This window comes from Hylobates moloch, unplaced genomic scaffold (assembly GCF_009828535.3).
Source record: "Hylobates moloch isolate HMO894 unplaced genomic scaffold, HMol_V3 SCAFFOLD_11, whole genome shotgun sequence".
Classification (NCBI taxonomy): domain Eukaryota; kingdom Metazoa; phylum Chordata; class Mammalia; order Primates; family Hylobatidae; genus Hylobates; species Hylobates moloch.
The window spans coordinates 57,849,373-57,870,314 of NW_026652286.1; the positions used below are offsets into that span (position 1 = coordinate 57,849,373).

The following is a 20,942-nucleotide window of genomic DNA, read 5'->3' on the forward strand; positions in this document are numbered from 1 at the left end:
TTCTGTATTTCCTGTACTTCTGGGCTGAGCCAAGGGTCAACAGAGAGGAAAGCCATTCAGCTCCAGGGTCCCGACAACAAGTTGGTTGACCCTGTGGCCATGAGCAGAACTTCCAAAGGCATGTCGCCCAAGCGAGACTCACTCATCTATCTTGAACCTTGCCCCCTGGGTCCTAACGCCTGCCAGACAAACTTCCTCTCACCTCTCTTCTCCAAGGCTGGTCCCGCTTATAAAAACCACTTGCTCTCTCTGGTGCTTTTCTAGTTTCTCCTGTAAGAATGATTTCTAGTATAAACTCCAGGACTCTGTTACCTTCTTTTGGCACCTGGGCTCACCAATCAAAAGGACATAATTTTTGCCCAAAGCCCCATCATAGGGGAGACTATCTGGAATTTTAGGATCCCTCCTCAGAAAAGCAGGCCTAACAAAGGCTATTCCTAAAGCTAGGATATGAGGAGCCTCAGAAATTGTATCCTTCCTATTCATATAAGTGAGGACAAAAGGCATCACTCTTCCAATTCTGGAGATCCCTCCCCTCCCTCAGGGTATGGCCCTCCACTTAATTTTGGGGGCATTACATCTTTATAGGACGGGATAAAGTCCCAATACTAACAGAAGAATGCTTAGGACTCTAACAAGTTTTTGACAATGCATCAGTAAGGGCGACTAAATGGGATTTTTCTCGGTCCTCTTTGTGGTCTAGGAGGACAGGCAAGGGTGCAGGTTTTCGAAAATGCATCAGTAAGGGCTACTAAATCCGACCTTCCTTGGTCCTCCTTGTGGTCTAGGAGGAAAACTAGTGTTTCTGTGGCTGTGGTGGTGAGCACAACTATTCTGATCAGCAGGGTCCAGGGACCGTTGTGGGTTCTTGGGCATGGGGAGAAACAAACCAAAACCATGGGCGGTTTTGTCTTTCAGATGGGAAACACTCAGGCATCAAAAGGCTCACCCTTGAAATGCATCCTAAGCCATTGGGATGAATTTGACCCACAAACCCTGAAAAAGAGGCAGCTCATTTTTTTCTGCACTATGGTCTGGCCCCATTATTATCTCCCTGATGGGGAAAAATGGCCATCTGAGGGAAGTATAAATTACAATACTATCCTGCAGTTTGACCTTTTCTGTAAGATGGAAGGCAAATGGAGTGAAATACCTTATGTACATGCTTTCTTTTCATTGAAGGAGAATACACAACTATGCAAAGCTTTCAATTTACATCCCACAGGAGGACCTTTCAGCTTACCCTCATATCCTAGCCTCCCTACAGCTCCCCTTCCTATTAAGGATAAGCCTCCTCTAATCTCCCTGGCCCAGAAGGAAATAAGCAAAGAAATCTCTAAAGGACCACAAAACCCCCCAGGCTATCGGTTATGTCCCCTTCAAGCTGTAGGGGGAAGGGAATTTGGCCCCACCCAGGTACATGTCCCCTTCTCCCTCTCTGACTTAAAGCAGATCAAGGCAGACCTGGTGAAGTTTTCAGATGGTCCTGATAGGTACATAGATGTCCTACAGGGTCTAGGGCAAACCTTCGATCTCTCTTGGAGAGATGTCATGCTATTGTTAGATCAAACCCTTGACTTTAATGAAAAGAATGTGGCTTTAGCTGCAGCATGAGAGTTTGGAGATACCTGGTATCTTAGTCAAGTAAATGATAGAATGACAGCCAAGGAAAGGGACAAATTCCCTACTGGTCAACAAGCTGTCCCCAGTATGGATCCCCACTGGGACCTTGACTCTCAGATCATGGGGACTGGAGTCATAAACATCTGTTGACCTGTGTTCTAGAAGGACTAAGGAGAATTAGGAAAAAGCCCATGAATTATTCAACAATGTCCACCATAACTCAGGGAAAAGAAGAAAATCCTTCTGCCTTCCTCAAGCAGCTATGGGAGGCCTTAAGAAAATATACTCCCCTGTCACCCAACTCACTATGGGGTCAATTGATTCTAAAAGATACATTTATTACCCAATCAGCCGCAGATATCAGGAGAAGTCTCCAAAAGCAAGCCCTGGGCCCTGAACAAAATCTGGAGGCATTATTAAACCTGGCAACCCCAGTGTTCTATAATAGGGACCAAGAGGAACAGGCCCAAAAGGAAAAGTGAGATCAGAGAAAGACCGCAGCCTTAGTCATGGCCCTCAGACAAACAAACTTTGGTGGTTCAAAGAGGTCAGAAAATGGAGCAGGCCAATCACTCAGTAGGGCTTATTATCAGTGTGGTTTACAAGGACACTATAAAAATTATTGTCCAATGAGAAACAAGCCTCCCCCTCGTCCATGTCTCCTATGCTGAGGCAATCACTGGAAGGTGCACTGCCACAGAGGGCAGAGGTTCTCTGGGCCAGTAACCCCCAACCAGAAGACCTAACAACAGGACTGAGGGTGCCTGGGGAAAGCGCCAGCTCATGTCATCACCCTCACTGAGCCCCGGGTACATTTAACTATTGAGGGCCAGGAAATTGACTTCCTCCTGGACACTGGCGCGGCCTTCTCAGTGTTAATCTCCTGTCCCAGATGACTGCCCTCAAGGTCTGTTACCATCCAAGGAATCCTGGGACAGCCTGTAACCAGATATTTCTCCCACCTCCTCAGTTGCAATTGGGAGACTTTGCTCTTTTCACATGCCTTTCTTGTTATGCCTGAAAGTCCCACACCCTTATTAGGGAGGGATATATTAGCCAAAGCTGGAGCTATTATCTACATGAATATGGGGAACAAGTTACCCATTTGTTGTCCCCTGCTTGAGGAGGGAATCAACCCTGAAGTCCGGGCATTGGAAGGATAATTTGGAAGGACAAAAAATGCCCACCCAGTCCAAATCAGGCTAAAAGATCCCACCACTTTTCCTTATCAAAGGCAACATCCCTTAAGGCCTGAAGCTCATAAAGGATTACAAGATATTGTTAAACATTTAAAAGCTCAAGGCTTAGTAAGGAAATGCAGCACTGACGGCAACACCCCAATTCTAGGAGTACAAAAACCAAACAGTCAGTGGAGACTAGTGCAAGATCTTGGACTCATCAATGAGGCAATAATTCCTCTATATCCAGTTGTACCCAACCCCTATACCCTGCTCTCTCAAATACCAGAGGACACAGACTGGTTCACTGTTCTGGACCTCAAGGATGCCTTCTTCTGTATTCCCCTGCACTCTGACTCTCAGTTTCTCTTTGCCTTTGGGGACCCCACAGACCACACATCCCAACTTACACAGATGATCTTGCCCCACGGGTTTAGGGATAGCCCTCACCTGTTTGGTCAGGCACTAGCCCATGATCTAGGCCACTTGTCAAGTCCAGGCACTCTGGTCCTTCAGTATGTGGATGATTTACTTTTGGCTACCAGTTTGGAAGCCTCATGCCAACAGGCTACTCCAGATCTCTTGAACTTTCTAGCTAATCAAGGGTACAAGGCGTCTAGGTCAAAGGCCCAGCTTTGCCTACAGCAGGTCGAATATCTAGGCTTAATCTTAGCCAGAGGGGCCAGGGCCCTCAGCAAGGAATGAATACAGCCTGTACTGGCTTATCATCACCCTAATACATTAAAACAGTTGTGGGGGTTCCTTGGAATCACTGGCTTTTGCCGACTATGGATCCCCGGATACAGCGAGATGGCCAGACCACTCTATACTCAAGTCAAGGAGACCCAGATGGCAAATACTCATCTAATAGAATGAGAACCAGGGGCAGAAACAGCCTTCAAAACCTTAAAGTAGGCCCTAGTACAACTCCAGCTTTAAGCCTTCCCACAGGACAAAACTTTTCTCTATATGTCACAAAGAGAGCAGGAATGGCTCTCGGAGTCCTTACTCAGACTCATGGGATGACCCCACAACCAGTGGCATACCAAAGTAAGGAAATTGATGTAGTAGCAACAGGCTGGCCTCACTGTTTAAGGGTAGTTGTGGCGGTGGCCGTCTTAATGTCAGAGGCTATCAAGATAATACAAGGAACGGATCTCACTGTCTGGAGTACTCATGACGTAAATGGCATTCTAGGTGCCAAAGGAAGTTTATGGCTATCAGACAACTGCCTACTTAGATACCAGGCACTACTCCTTGAGGGACCAGTGCTTCAAATACCTATGTGCGTGGCCCTCAACCCTGCCACTTTTCTCCCAGAGGATGGGGAACCAATCAGCATGACTGCCAAACTTATAGTCCAAACTTATGCCGCCCGAGATGATCTCTTAGAAGTCCTCTTAGACTGATGGAAGTTCATTTGTGGAGAATGGGATACAAAGGGCAGGTTATGCCATAGTTAATGATGTAACCGTACTTGAAAGTAAGCCTCTTCCCCCAGGGACCAGTGCCCAGTTAGCAGAACTAGTGGCACTTACCCGAGCCTTATAACTGGGAAAGGGAAAAAGAATAAATTTGTATACAGATAGCAGGTATGCTGATCTAATCCTACATGCCCATGCTGCAATATGGAAAGAAAGGGAGTTCCTAACCTCTGGGGGAAGCCCCATTAAATACCACAAGGAAATCATGGAGTTATTGCACTCAGTGCAAAAACCCAAGGAGGTGGCAGTCTTACACTGTCGAAGCCATCAAAAAGGGGAAGGAGAGGGGAGAACAGCAGCATAAGCCACTGGCAGAGGCAGGGAAAGACTAGCAGAGAGAGAGAGAGAGAGAGGAAGAGATAGAGATATAGAGAGAGGGAAAGAGAAAGATAGGAAGTCAAAGAGAGAGACAGAGAGGAAGAGACTGAAAGTCAAAGAGAGAAGGAAAGAGAGGAAGAGACAAAGGAATCAAAGAGAGAGAAAGAGATAGAAGCAGTAAAGAAAAAACAGTGTACCCTATTCCTTTAAAAGCCAGGGTAAATTTAAAACCTGTAATTGATAATTGAAGGTCTTCTCTGTAACCCTGTAACAGTCCAATACCACCTTGTTGTCAGTGTAAACAGGGGCATAGCCCGAAAGCACTGAGGCCACTGACAACCCATAGCCTTCCTATCAAAAATCCTTAACCCAGCAGGTTTCCTAACAGGGGATCTAAATCTTAACTAATTATCATACAAAGGTCTGACCAGATCTAGGACGAACTCCCTTCAGGACAGGAAGATAGATGGTTCCTCCCAGGCAAGTAAGGAAAAAAAGACACAATGGGTATTCAGTGAGGAAACTCTTGTAGAAGCAGAGTTAGGAAAATTGCCTAATAATTGGTCTGCTCAAATGTGAGAGCTGTTTGCACTCAGCCAAACTTTAAAGTACTTACAGAATCAGGAAGGAGCCATCTATACCAATTTTAAGTTAATATGGACTGAACGAGGTCTTACTAATAGCAAAGAATAATTGAAATCCCAAACTTACAAGGTTCAACAAAAGTAAAGTTTGCTAAAAGTTTACAGTGTAACATATATTATCCTAACTTCTAATCTTATGAAAATCAGACGTTATCAGTACCCCTCAAAGCTCAAGTCCAGCACAGAGCCATACAACTAATTCCCCTACTTATAGGGTTAGGAATGGCTACTGCTACAGAAACTGGAATAGCAGGTTTATGTACTTCATTATCCTACTACCACACACTCTCAAAGGAATTCTCAGTTTGCAAGAAACAACAAAATCTATCCAGTAAGGATAGTAACTACAATCCCAAATAGACTTTGGCAGCAGTGACTCTCCAAAACCACCAAGGCCTAGACCTCCTCACTGCTGAGAAAGGAGGACTCTGCACCTTCTTAGGGGAAGAGTGTTGTTTTTATACTAACCAGTCAGGGATAGTACGAGATGTCATCCGGCATTTATAGGAAAAGGCTTCTGAAATCAGAAAACGCCTTTCAAACTCATACCAACCTCTAGAGTTGGGCACTATGGCTCCTCCCCTTTCTAGGTCCCATGGCAGCCATCTTGCTGTTACTCACCTTTGGGCCCTGTATTTTTAACCTGCTTGTCAAATTTGTTTCCTCTAGAATCGAGGCCATCAAGCTACAGATGGTCTTACAAATGGAACCCTAAATGAGCTCAACTAACAACTTCTACTGAGGACCCCTGGACTGACCCACTGGCCCTTTCACTGGCCTAAAGAGTTACCCTCTGGAGGACACTACAACTGCAGGGCCCCTTCTTCACCCCATCCAGCAGAAAGTAGCTAGAGCGGTAATCGGCCAAATTCCCAACAGCAGTTGGGGTGTCCTGTTTAGAGGTGGGATTGAGAGGTGAAGCTGTCTGGGCTTCTGTGTCAGGTGGGGACTTGGAGAACTTTCCTGTATAGCTAAAGGATTGTAAATGCACCAATCAGCGCTGTGTGTCTAGCTAAAGGATTGTAAATGCACCAATCAGTGCTCTGTGTCCAGCTAAAGGTTTGTAAACACACCAATCAGCACTTGGTAAAAATGGACCAATGAGCACTCTGTAAAAGGGACCAATCGGCACTCTGTAAAACAGACCAAGCAGCGCTCTGTAAAATGGACCAATCAGCAGGATGTGGGTGGGGCCAAATAAGGGAATAAAAGCATGCTGCCCGAACCAGCAACAGCAACCCACTCGGGTCCCCTTCCATGCTGTAGAAGCTTTGTTCTTTCGCTCTTTGCAATAAATCTTGCTGCTGCTCACTCTTTGGGTCTGCGCCGCCTTTATGAGCTGTAATACGCACTATGAAGGTCTACAGCTTCACTCCTGAAGTCAGCGAGACCACAAACCCACCAGGAGGAATGAACAACTCCAGACATGCCACCTTTAAGAGATGTAAAACGCACCGCGAAGGTCTGCAGCTTCACTCCTGAAGTCAGCGAGACCATGAACCCACCAGAAGGAAGAAACTCCAGATACATCCGAACATCAGAAGGAATAAACTCCGGACACACCATCTTTAAGAACTGTAACACTCACCACGAGTATCGGTGGCTTCATTCTTGAAGTCAGCGAGACAGAATCCACCCATTCCAGACACAAAAGTATTTTACTAAGAAGCATTCACATATGCTTAATTCTTATTGTTGATGTTATTGCTTTTTTACAAATCAAGGATACTCATGAGAAAGTAATAAAGTAATGAATAGCAATAGAAAAGTTGGTCTTGAACCAGGTTTTTAAAAAAAAAAAAAATTAACATTAAAATGTATAGTTCGGCCGGGCATGGTGGCTCACGCCTGTAATCCCAGCACTTTAGGAGGCCGAGGGAGGCTGACCACCTGAGGTCAGGAGTTCGAGACCAGCCTGACCAACATAGAGAAACCCCATTTCTACTAAAAATGCAAAATTAGCTGAGCATGGAGGTCCATGCCTGTAATCCCAGCTACTCGGGAGGCTGAGACAGAAGAATAGCTTGAACCTGGAAGGCAGAGGTTGCAGTGAGCCAAAACGGTGCGATTGCACTCCAGCCTGGGCAACGAGAGTGCAACTCCATCTCCAAATAAATAAACAAAACAAACGTATAGTTCAAGGTGATACCATAAAGGTGTCATTTTATTACTAATAATAATATTAGCTAGCATTTGTGGAACAATGCTAGGTATTTTGCACCAATCACCTTATTTAATCTTCAAAAGAATCCTAATAACTACTACTATATACATTTTCACAAATGGGGAAATTTTAGACTGAGGGAAATAGAGTACATTTGCCCAAGGCTACATAACAGTAAGTGCTGGAACCACGATGCAAATGCTGATGTATCTGCCACCAAAGCCCATACAAAGCATTATGCCATATTGAAACTTGATTTACTAGGAAAGGATCACAATGCTTCTTTCTTCTATAATTATTCTTTGCAATTATACTTTACCCTCCCTAAAAAAAAATTGTTTGAATATACTTCAACAAACACTTGTTGATCAGGTTATTTTCCCTGTTGAAACAAGAAGATATTATTAATAGTATAAAATGGTAAATTTATATCTCTCCTTTCAGACAAGCCATGCTTTCAAATTTTCTATAAACTTGTTAAAGGGGAAGGATAGAAAACGTGCGAGGCTAAGCAGCAATAAATAGAAAGTAAGAAAATAACAAATTGGCTGGGCATGTGGCTCACACTTGTAGTCCCAGCACTTTGGGAGGCCGAGGCAGACGGATCACTTTGAGCTCAGGAGTTCCAGACCAGCCTGGGCAACATGGCAAAACCCCATCTCTACTAAAAATACAAAAATTACCTGGGCATGGTGGTGGATGCCTGTAATCCCAGCTACTCAGGAGGCTGAGGCAGGAGAATCGCTTGAACCCAGAAAGCAGAGTTTGCAGTGAGCTGAGATCATGCCACTGCACTCCAGCCTGGGCAACAGAGCAAGACTCCATCTCAAAAAAAAGATAAAAAATTGCATCTTCAGCTAAATACTGATTTATGCATCATTCCAGAATTATTTATCTAGAAAAATAAATAAATAAATAAAATTTGGAATTTAAATAGTGAAGAATATGTATGGCCAGACTTAAAGCAGACCTGAAGACTGCAATCATTTTGTATATATTAGATGAAAGCAGACCTGAAGACTGCAGTCATTTTGTATATATTAGACGATTTACAAATTACTTTAGCATCTTTGGAGGAGAAATAATATTAATAAGAAATGTTATAACCTGTTTTTTTAAAAACAACACATACACGTATGGCATCTCCTATCTGTGATCAAATGCATCATTGCCATATCTGGACAGGCTTGTTCCAGAAGCTGACCAGGAAACTGAACCCAAACCACTGATGGAAGGAGACTCTGACATTTCTCCTCCTTGAACCCACCCACCCCCCGTAAAAAAAAAAAAATGCATTCAGATGATAAGCATTTGTACAGCAGTTTCTTATCTACAAAATAATTTTTATATGGTCTAAGTATCTTGATTTGATCCTTACAATAATCCTAAGAGGTATTAGTAGTACACCTAAGTTTTAACAGGAAAAATTTGAAGCTCTATCTGTTGATTTTCTTAATGTAGCCAACTGATGGTAAAGCTAGATTCCAATCCTGGGCTCTCCTCTACTGCACTATGATGCCATTCACTTGTTCAAAGACTACCACACTCATACAGTAAAAAGGAAAGCATCAGACAAGCTTCTGGTCCTAATTCCATCACTAACTAACTTTGTAAAAGTGAAGTTCATGTACATTACCATATTTGATGAGAAAAAGAAACAGTATATAGTAAGGGGGAAAAAAGCATTAAATCCCTTTTTTAAAAGGAAACAAGTTCAGAAGGATTACATGATTTTCACAGGATCTTCTGGTGGCATCATCATAAGAAGGCAAGTAACCTCTATTTTACACGTGGGAGATTGGTACTTTGAGATATTAAAACTTTTTTCTACCTAAATTTTCCCATTTCCTTTTTTCTCATTCCAGCAGATAACTAGTTCCCTACTTTATTGCCTCAGGGGCGCTATATGCCAGGACAAAATCCAGAAGGAATTTTTAAGTAATTCCAGTTTTGCTTTCTAAAAACCTAAGCCCTCAGAATAAAAGAAGAGTTTGTCAGAGATGAAAAAGAGATTCTCAGATACAGGCAGAGAAAGGGACTTCTCCTAGCCCCTTCACAGTGTAGAAAAAAATTTTCCCAGCTGAAGAAAACAGAAAAATGTCTTTGGATCTCAAGGCATCAGGGATCTAGGCTCTTCTTACTGGTAACATTGCTTGGAAGGCAGCAAGATCCAAAAGGAATGGCATCGTAATGAATCTAGGCAAACAGAAACACACATTCTAGAAAAAGGTAAAAGTCCATGACTCGGACATATCAAATATCTGTCAAACCAGACCAGAAAGAGCTATCTAGACACAACAGCTCATATGTCAGAAGTAAGCTGTTTTATATAGATGATCAACAACCAGAGGACACTCCCATTCCAGGTAGAACCCCACCTTAACCCCAGGGAAGTGGGGAAATCTTCAAAAAGGATAAGAGTTATTTTGTCTGCTACTCAGTTACTAACAGTAAAGGTGAATTATAGAAAATAAATGGATACTTCTAACATAACTAAATTTATAGACCAAGTCCAGCTCACAGATTACCTGATCTTGTCCCTTCTTTTAGTAGCCAAATCTTCTGACTACTGTTCTAGGTTTTTTCTACCATGTCACTGCTGTTGATGATGATGATAATACAGGATGTGATTATATAGTTCAAGACCAAAAATAAGAAAAATAAATAATGATCTGAAACAGCCTCTTGCCATTTCCCACATTGTCTGGTAAACTTCTATTCATCTTCTGTATCTCATCTTAAATATTACATCTTCCCTAGTGGGATTGAGTGTTCCTTATCTGTTTTCTTGACACAGAGTGTTAACCTCACCACATAGCATTGAAATTGCCTGTTTTTGCATCTGTTTTCCTAATATATTTTAAGATTCATAAAGGCAGAGACTGAATATCATTTGCTACTTCAAACATGCATCTGGCACAGTGCCTGGCATATAGCAGGCACTCATAATACACCTTTGTTGAATGGATAAATGACTGAATAAATAAATGAAAGTAGAGTCATTGCCTTAAATATATACACCAGTTCACACCATATATACACCAGTTTACCTTTCAAAAGAATTTTAGCTTGTTTATTACCTACGAGAGATGTTTAAATAGAACAGAACTTAAAAGGTTTATTCCAAGTATTACCATGCTTTTAATGATAAAGATGTCACAGTTCTTCAAAATGATAGGCCCCTGATAGAAGCTTCAAAATTGTATCCTAAATTAGGGCCTCAGTGGCTAGCAAAATGGTGTCATCAGAAGAAATGGGTTACAAAAATCTTACCCATAATCTTTGAAAGTTTAAATGTAATAATTCATTTTCACAGGATTTTCTACTTTATACTATAACATTCCTCTTGATCTTAAATCCTAAAATAAAGGAGGGCAGGAGAATCATTTCATAATAAAGGTGATTTGGCCATAATTCTTGAAATAGCTTTGAAAACTTACTAAAAATTGAACCCATGCAGAAAGCTTATTAGTTGGAATTCAGAATGACTAATTGGACAGAAGAGACTGGATAAAACTCATGATCCTTTGCTGACAAAGCAACCTACATTGAGGATATAGAAATACTTGTGTCTTGACTGCCATAAATTCCTGGGCAAGAATTGTAGCTGGGGAACATATCCCCTTATCCCAATCAAAAAAAAAATCTCTCCCTTATACTAAAAAATATTTTGTAATCACTGACATGGTAACATAGTAAGTATTAAGAAATAAGCATATAGGAGAATATATATTTCAGGAAGTATAGTATTCGTATAGTTCAGAAAATACATTTTATAGAACAGTGAGCAATTTACTTATTGACAAAGGCATGAATGAACAGAATGCCTTAATCCAACGTTTTAAAAATCCAATGTTTAACCCAGGCAAATTAACACAGAAACAGAAAACAAAATACCACATGTTCTTACAAGTGGTAACTAAGAATTGGGTATACATGGACATAAAGACAGGAACAACAGACACTATGCAAGGGACTAGTGGGACAAGGGCTAAAAAACCACCTATTGAGTACTATGCTCAATACCTAGGTGACAGAATCATTCGTATCCAAAACCTCAGCATCACACAATATACTCATGTAACAATCTGCACATGTACTCACTGAATCTAAGAAAAAGTTGAAGTTTTTTAAAAATAAATAAATAAGTAAAATCCAATGTTTTGTGCATATCTCACTGACTAGATCCTTCTACCCACAAAAGTAACCAATAATAGGCCTAACGGAGAAATCAAATATTCTATCATAAATAAAAACACTTGAGTAGATTTCCAAAAACCCAGAAGTTCACACATTTTCTAGTATCAAGTCATTAGCATATGATTTGCACTCTCCCAATAGCTATGTAAAATAAAATCAATTAACGAATCATTTTATCTCTGTCTTCCTCACTAAGTTGCTTCATAGCATACTCCTAATCAGTAGTTAAACACAAAAAGTATTCTTCTATTTCTCATTCCAGGATTCACTCCATTTATGCCTCCTGGATTAATTAATATTTTACAATATCAAGAGTCTATAGCTTATCCAAGGTCAAAATTGTCCCTACGGGGAATTTCTTTTAAAATAAAAAAGATATGGGACACCCAGGCTGGAGTTCAGTGGCACAATCATAGCTCACTGCAGTCTCAGACTCCTGGGCTCAGGCAATCCTCCAGTCTCAGCCTCCCAAGTAACTGGGACTATAGGCATATGCCAACAAGCCCAGCTAATTTTTTTAATTGGGGAATTTTAAATTAAAAAAACTTTAGTAAATTGTCTATTTTACTTTGACTTACAGAAAATGCAAAAGTTTGAAATCCTAGAGAAGCACGTTCCCATCCTTCTCTAGGATGATTCAGTGCTTAATTCTTTTGAGTTTTATGGCTGGGAAGAGATTTAAAAAAAAAACTTGAAGTTTTGGAAAACAGAAAAAACATCTGCAGCCATGTGCAGTGGCTCATGCCTGTAATCCCAGCACTTTCGGAGGTGGAGGCAGATGAATCACCTGAGGTCAGGAGTTTGAGGCCAGCCTGCCCAACATGGTGAAATCCCTTCTCTTCTAAAAATAAAAAAATTAGCCAGGAGCGGTGGCAGGCGCCTGTAATCCCAGCTACTCGGCAGGCTGAGGCAGAAGAATCACTTGAACCCAGGAGGTGGAGGTTGCAGTGAACCGAGATTGCACCACTGCACTCCAGCCTGGGCAACAGAGCAAGACTCCATCTCAAAAAAAAAGACAAACTCTCCATATATTACTGGTATGGCAAACATGAAAATTCAAATACAAATTTGGTAAAATGTATGCAAAAGGAATAAAATAGCCACACAAGGCCACTCAATGAAGTCAGGTACAGGCATAGCTCATTTTATTGCACTTTGCTTTACTGCCCTTTGCAGATAACATGTTTTTCACAAATTAAGTTTGTGACAACCCTGTGTCAAGCAAGTCTATCACTGGCAATTTTCCACAGGATGTATTCACTTCATGTCTCTGTGTCACATTTTGGTAATTCTCACAATATTTCAAACTTTTTCAATAGTCTTTTATTTGTTACAGTGATCTGTAATCAGTGATCTTCGATGTTCATTGTAATTGTTTTGGGGTGCCACAAATCACACCCACATAAGACAGCAAACAATCTGTAAATGTTGTGTGTTATCTGACTCCTCTATCAACTGGTCATTGCCCCATCTCTCTCCCTCTCCTCAGGGCCCCCTATTCCTAGAGACACAACAATATTAAAGTTATGCCAATTAATAACTCTACAATGGCCTCTCAGTGTTCAAGTGAAAGGAAACGTTACATATTTCTCACACTCAAAGCTAGAAACGATTAAGCTTAGTGAGGAAGGCATGGTGAAAGCTGAGATAAGCCAAAAGCTAGGCAGCCCTCTTGCACCAAATAGCCAAGTTGTGAATGCAAAGGAAAAACTCTTGAAGAAAATTAAAAGGGCTACTTCAGTGAACACACGAATAATAACAGAGACAGCCTTACTGTTGATATAGAGAAAGTTTTAGTGACCTGAACAGAAGATCAAACCAGCTGTAATTCCCCTTAAACCAAAGTCTAATCCAGAGCAAGGCCCTAACTCTCTTCAATTCTATATAGGCTGAGAGAGGTGAGGAAGCTGCAGAAGAAAAGCTGGAAGCCAGCAAAGGTTGGTTCATGAGGTTTAAGGAAAGAAGTCATCTTTGTAACATAAAAGTGCAAGGTGAAGCAGCAAGTGCTGATGAAGAAGCTACAGCAAGTTATCAAGAAGATCTAGCTGAGATAATCGATGAAAATGGCTAAACAACAGATTTTCAATTCAGACAAAACAGCCTTACATCAAAAGAAAACAATAGAGAGAAATCAATGCCTCATTTCAAAGTTTCAAAGGACAGGCTGACGCTTCTTAGAGGCTAATGGCTGAATGCAGCTGGTGACTTTACGTTGAAGCCAATGCTCGTTTACCCTTCCAAAAATCCTAGGGTCTTTAAGAATTATGCTAAATCTATTCTGTCTACGCTCTAAAAGTAGATCAACAAAAGCCTGGGTGACAGCACATCCGTTTACAGCATGGTTTACTGAATATTTTAAGCCCACCGTTGAGAACTACTACTCAGAAAAAAAAAAAAAAGATTCCTTTCCAAATATTACTACTCATGGACAATGCACCTAGTCACCCAAGAGCTCCAATGAAGATATACAAGGAGATTAAAGTTGTTTTCATGCCTGCTAATACTACATCCATTCTGCAGGCCAGAGATGAAGGAATAACTTCAACTTTCAAGCCTTATTATTTAAGAAATACATTTTGTAAGACTATATCTGCCACAGTGATTCTCTGATAGATCTGGCCAAAGTGAATTGAAAACCTCCTGGAAAGAATTCATCATTCTATATGCCATTAAGAACATTCTTGATTCAAAGGAGGAAGTCAAAATATCAACATTAACGGGAGTTTGGAAGACGTTCATTCCAACTTTCATGGATGACTTTGAGGGATTCAAGTCTTCAGTGGAAGAAGTAACTTCAGATGGAATGGAAATAGCAAGAGATCTAGAATTAGAAGTGAAGCCTGAAGATGTGACTGAATTGCTGCAATCTCATCATAAAACTGGAATGAATGAGGAGTTGCTTCTTATGGATGAGCAAAGAAAGTGGTTTCTTGAGATGAAATCTACTTCCAGTGAAGATGTTGTGAACATTGTTTGAAATGGCAACAAAGGGTTCAGAATACTACATACACTTAGTTGATAAAGCAGCAGCAGGGTTTGAGAAAACCGATTCCAATTTTGAAAGAAGTTCTACTGTGGGCAAAATGCTGTCAAACAGCATCTCATGCTACAGAGAAATCTCTCATAAAATAAGGAGTCAATTGATGTGGCAAACTTCATTGTTGTCCTATTTTAACAAATTGCCTTAGACATCCCGACCTTCAGCAATCATCACCCTGATCAGTCAGCAGCCATCAACACCGAAGCAAGATCTTCCACCAGCAAAAAGATTACTACTCGCTAAAGGCTCAGATGATCATTAGCATTTTTTAGCAGTAAAGTATTTTTAATTAAAGTATGTACATTGTTTTTAGACATAATACGATTGCAAACCTAATGGACTATAGTATAGTATATACTGTACTGTATACAACAAATATGTTGGTTTCCCAGTGCATATATACCGTAGTATACAATATATTGCATATATGCATCAGAAAACCAGAATATTTGTGTAGCTTGCTTCATTGTGATAATAGGCCTTATTTCAGTGGTCTGGAACCTAACCCGCAATATCTCTGAGATATACCTGTACATATTCCCCCTCTTATTGATTCTGAAAAAAAAAATTTTAAGAACTTAAGAAAAACTAGAGATGAAAACAGAGTATACCCAGATAACGAAAAGCAAATGTAAATTAGTAAGATGCTATAAAACAAGAAGTTGAGCCATAAAGTGCAGGAAACAATGAAAGAAGAAAACTTTGAATAGGGAAAAAATAAGCAGGAGAGTCATAAGGTCCTCTCCTCCAGAGGAAAAAAATAAAAACCGAAATGACACTTTTATGAAGTATACAGTCAACCAAAAGCAAAGAGATAATTAAAGAACTGTGAGTCCAGGAAACAGTAATCTCAGTGTCAAGGGTGCCTATGAGATACATGGCAATATCATGTCTTAAGATTCTAAGGCTAGGCGCGCTGGCTCATGCCTGTAATCCCAGCACTTTGGGAGGCCGAGGTGGGTGGATAACGAGGTCAGGAGTTCGAGACCAGCCTGGCCAACATGGTGAAACCCCATTTCTACTAAAAATACAAAAATTAGCCAGGTGCGGTGGCACGCGCCTGTAATCCCAGCTACTCAGAAGGCTGAGTCAAGAGAATTGCTTGAACCCCGGAGGTGGAGGTTCCAGTGAGCCAAGATCACACCACTGCACTCCCACCTGGGCTACAGAGCAAGACTCTGTCTCCCAAAAAAAAAAAAAAAAAGATTCCAATTATGTAACATTCTTCAGCTTCCTTTGAAAGCTATAATGTCAAAACATATACATATAAAAAAGATAGGACTTAGCTTTCAGCACATGATAAAAAATATGTTTATATATATTATATCACTGAGAACCACTGCAAAAAAGGAATTCAAAGGAAATAAAGGGTCATAAATAAATAATATCAGACAAACTTCTATACCAGTTTAAAAGAAGCTCTGAAGAAAATAGGACAATTTTTTTTTTTTTTTTTTAGACGGAGTCTCGCTCTGTCGCCAAGCTGGAGTGCAGCGGCACGGTCTTGGCTCACTGCAACCTCCGCCTCCTGGGTTCAAGTGATTCTCCTGCATCAGCCTCCCAAGTAGCTGGGATTACAGGCACGCACCACCATGCCCGGCTAATTTTTGTATTTTTAGTAGAGATGGGGTTTCACCATGTTGGCCAGGCTGGTCTTGAACTCCTGACCTCGCATCATATCAGAGAATACTATACAACCTATCCTGAATTGGTCCTAAATTTTCACAAATTAAAATATGTCCAAGATTGTCCCAAAGGCTCACCTGGGAGCAAATAAAGTTACTACTACAGATAAGAAAATCTTGAATGAAAAGCAACTGTTGAGGAAAAAAAATCTCCAACAGGGAAACAGAAGAGTCTTCTGTTGATAAAACTGAGATCTGTAAAAATGCGAAAAGACTCTAGTGTGAGAAGTAGAAAGTAATGTCATAAAGCAAACGAGCAGCTAATATGGGGTTTGAGGCACAGCAGTTTCTGCTTATCCAAGGGCAGTCCAGAATGGCACCTAGAAATGGGCTTAGTGAGATGTCACACCCATTCCCAATTCCCACCATGGTTGCATGGTATCAGTAAAAGAATCTCCTCTCTTTGACAACAATATACTAAATAAATACAAAATGAAAATCCACCTTATGAAAATTTCATACTTTAATGAGAATATGTTCAACAATGAATAAACACTTGGCTCAGTGAGGATAGTTATTGTTTAGAATCACATTAAGTCTAGCCCTTTCATCATGTCTACCACATGAAACAATGAAGAGAGAAAAAGACTCAAGGTGACAGAGGACAGTGATCCCTGCAGAATAAATCTAGGTTAAACTTAAAAATACTGTTCTTATATTATATAAACAGTAGAGATAGTAAGTATAGCCAATGAAAAATATAATGTATACATAACTTGTTTGGCTAGTTGTCTATAATATTCAAGAATATGTATCATAAAACTAGCAGTTTTAAGAGATTAAAAGCAAGATACATTGTTTCTCTAGATCAGTTTATCAGGAAAACTATATAACATATACTTTGGTATCAGAAATATACACTGTTTTCTCTTATAAGAACTTGTTGATTTGTTTAAAAATTCAATCCATTAGTCAATTCATTATTGAAGAAAGAAAGAAGAAAGGGAAGAAGGGAGGCGAAGGAAGAGAGGAAGAAGGAAAGAAAGGAAATTCTTCTAAAGTATTATAATTTCAGCAATGTATCAACAATTTCTGTAACAGTTCTTTAAAGGGAAGAACTTTTAAGAAACTCGGTTTATGGGGTTTAGAAACATTAAGTTCTGAACTTTCTAACTAAACCTGCTTAGTTAAGTTATACCTAGAATATCAATTGAGCTATACCTAGAATATCAATTGAGCTTCCTCCTCCTCCTTCCCACATACCGTTTTATCTCTTTCTGTGTCTCTCCTCCTTCCCATTCTCTCTCCCTCTCACTCTTTTCCTCTCTCTCATACACACACATACACGTAATGTGTTTAATTCCATTATTAGTTCAAAATAAAGTAATCCAAAAGAAACTGTCTAGAGAAATGGTAGAAAGAATAAAAACACACATCAACTTAAATATGTCAAAGAGCCATATCGTTTATTGCCTACATTCCCAAAACCATTCTTGTTCTAGATAAACCAATTGTGTCTGGTCTGGACAGGTATGGCTCCAAAATCTCAGAGCGTTTACTTCTGTCAGTGGTATTATTAGAAACAGCAGGGGGAGGAAACAATCGCAATCTTAAATCCCAGTGTGCAAAAATCACAGTTCTAGGTGTTCCAAAAGTTTTATATATCATTGTCCAGCTCTACAAATATCAGCTTGGATAAGGCATCTCAGTGATTATAAGTTTCCTCAACATCCCTACCAAATCTACAGGTAGAAGAATTAAACACCATGCAGAGATAAGTTCCACTTTAACCTGCAATACACCCAGAGCCTTAGTTTCAGATTGTAGCAACTCACATAACTGGACAACATTTGGATCTATATTAGTCCAGTATAGCAGAGTTCAAGGATGTTCATATAAATTTTGATTCAAAACTCTTGAGAAACTCTTTACAGTTGATCTCACCTTCCATATCATGTCAAAACAAAACAAAACAAAAACAGTCCCAAACTAGGATCCTTTGGAACAAAGTTAACCTGGGGTGCATCTAAACTAAACTGAATCCCCAAGTTCTGATTATAATCAACTATGCTTCAGGAATTCACTAGATCTTGATCAATTCCAATAATAAAATCGTTGAAGAGGGAGGAAAGAAACAGGTGTTTGCTCCATTTGGGGAACTTGACAATCATGTTATTGGATAATGCATATATCTGGAAAAGCACAATAGTCACGAAAGTTGTGCTTTATCACAAAAGTGAAGATTTACACTAGAATAAATCCAAATAAGAAATCTATTTTTTAACCAAAAGATAAATTATAAAGCTGTAATTTTGTTCAGCGCAAATGAAATTACTTTGCTACCTTCACAACTCTGTAATTAGCTTGATAAATATTAAACCCATGAGGAAGAGCTCCACTGTACAAGTTTCTTTTTTAAAGACTGCTTAAAAGTAACCTTTAACAAGCTAAGAAAACAAGCTAAAGAAGATTCCAAATCTGCGGTACTGAATCTATTCTTATTACCAACAGTGATATAAACAACCTGATTTATGAAATCATAAATATCTATCAATAAATGCTATAGTCTTGCTTCCTTTACTTTAGCAAAATAATATTACTGAATTATGTACCACTGAAACTATATGACAATAAATATTTCCCCCAAACTGAAGCAAAACTTTACTCTCAAATGGAATATAATTTAAATTACAAGTACCAGAACCAACAAAAGGGAGAAATATTATATAGCAACCTCATGGCCCACCTTCCTTCTTGACTGGCATTCTTGGGTCTTTCCAATGCCACAGGATTCAATATCTCTTTTCAGGTCTCAGTTTGATCCAGCTGGATTGAGGCCAAAAGCCAGGTAACTGTTGCAAACCACTTCACTGTTCAGTTTTGAAATCCAGGCTGAGTCTTCTATGTCAGATAAAGAAAATAATGATGTATTTTTTCCACAACTAAACTTTTTACATCGCCCACAGAGTTTGCAGAAACGTAATTTTTGAGTTTTTCAAGTTTTTCAATTTTCAGAAAATATTTAGACGTTTTTACAAACTGGGAAAATTATTGCAAACATGAAGAACGTTACTGAAATTCCTCTTCAGGCAGCAACATTTTTGGAAGTTCAATGACTAACTCAATTAAGGCACAAACCAAATTTAGACAGGTCTCATTACTTTATAGATGGCCAAATTCAAAGATGATGATAAAGATCCTCAAATCTGTAGAGAAAAATTTAACCCCACCTCCCCAAAAATACTTTTAAAAACCTCTGACTCCAGTCTCTAAAAAGATAGATGAGTTTGAACAGTTTTCTGTGGCAGAACACACACTGAAAGGCCCCCTTCTATTTACTGATCAGAAGTTCCGGATCTCACCCCCTCAGTAACTCAGAATCCAGCTTGCTGTCACTTTCATTTTTTTCTTCTGTGCTCTCCAAGCCCCCCAGCTTGATCCTTAATGGCCCTCTGATTCTGATCCTCTCATGTATTAACCGAGAGGATTGAAAAAAAAGGAAAGCAATCCCTTGGCATGGAGACATTAAAGTGACAGTGCTACTCAATGGGCACTTGATGCAGGATGAGTTGGCGAAGCAGATTTCTTCACACTGGAGTCATTCACATCATGCCATCTCTTCGCATCCAAGCAGCTCCCTATCCGGCGAGGAAAAACACTGAGACTTCGAGAGAAGCCAAACCTTCCCCCAAAGGTGTTTTCAGAGACGCCGTAGTAGTATTAGACATGTAAGCATAAGCTATGCAAACGGTCCGCGATTTCCTAAATGAGAAAGTGCAGCTGCTTGGCTTTCACATCCACCTTTTCTCTCAATCTCTCTTCAAACTACCCACCTTCCTTTTGCAGAAAAGACAAGACATTTCTCTGCCACCGCTGGCCACCCCTGCCCAAGCCCCGTTCTTTTAGGGAAGAGCACTGAAATGTCCTGCACCCTCCACGCGATGAAGTGTTTCCTCAGGCAGGAGCAACAGCAGCACTAGAAATTATATAACTCTCGAATTTGGCTTCTGTAAGACATGGAGACTGGAGGGTCGGGGGTTGCCGGTCTGGGAGATACTGCTGGGCATTTAACGTGCACAAAACAGCGCCAGGCCTTGCAGTGCCCCCCACCCCGAGACACAGCTGACAAGTGGGTCTTCTCGGGGGGTAGTGGGCAAATTTCTCTCCGGTCTCTTTCCAAGCGGGGCTAAAGAATGCAAATTGAGGGGACTACAGACTGGGGAGAGGAGTCAGACGGCTGAGAGGGGAGGAGGCTAGTCCGGGCTGCTCTGACGGCGCTGGGCGGCTGGTCGGGGGTTTGGAGGAGGAGGTGCCCGAGAAACAGCTTTAACACCACACGGGCCAGGGCAAAGGGGCGAGTTCCCTCAAGGACTGAAAGGGGCAGGCAGCTAGTTCCCAGCTAACAGAGCTGCCCTGAGGAGAGGCAGGAGCGCAGTAACATTCCAACATTTGGGCCGCCCCATCTACCCCGCAGGACGCGAGGAGAACAGGGAGCTAGGCTGATACATAGCAAGGGAAGGAAACACTCGGCTGGCGTGGGGGGCAGACCCACAGGCGCCTAGACCTCCTCTAAGCGAATAAGTGGCCGTAATTTCTAGACGCCGCGCCCAATCACAGTCAGGATGGAGGGCGCGGCTTTTGACTGAGTGGGGGCGGGCCCGGGCTG

At 40.8% G+C, this 20,942-nt stretch overlaps 1 protein-coding gene across 4 annotated transcripts in view; it reads right to left on the reverse strand.

Annotated features, from left to right (window-relative positions):
- DLG2 (discs large MAGUK scaffold protein 2) overlaps positions 1–20,806 on the reverse strand; it is a 2,210,459-nt gene extending 2,189,653 nt beyond the window's left edge. For 3 of the 4 annotated variants that reach the window (XM_032167965.2, XM_032167963.2, XM_032167964.2), the window contains exon 1: positions 19,023–20,806. In XM_032167965.2, the coding sequence (XP_032023856.1) occupies positions 19,023–19,041 (19 nt within the window). In that variant the 5' untranslated portion in view covers positions 19,042–20,806. The remainder of the gene's footprint in view (positions 1–19,022) is intronic. The other variant, XM_032167962.2, reaches the window with a different exon arrangement.
- Positions 20,807–20,942: the final 136 nt, after the last annotated feature.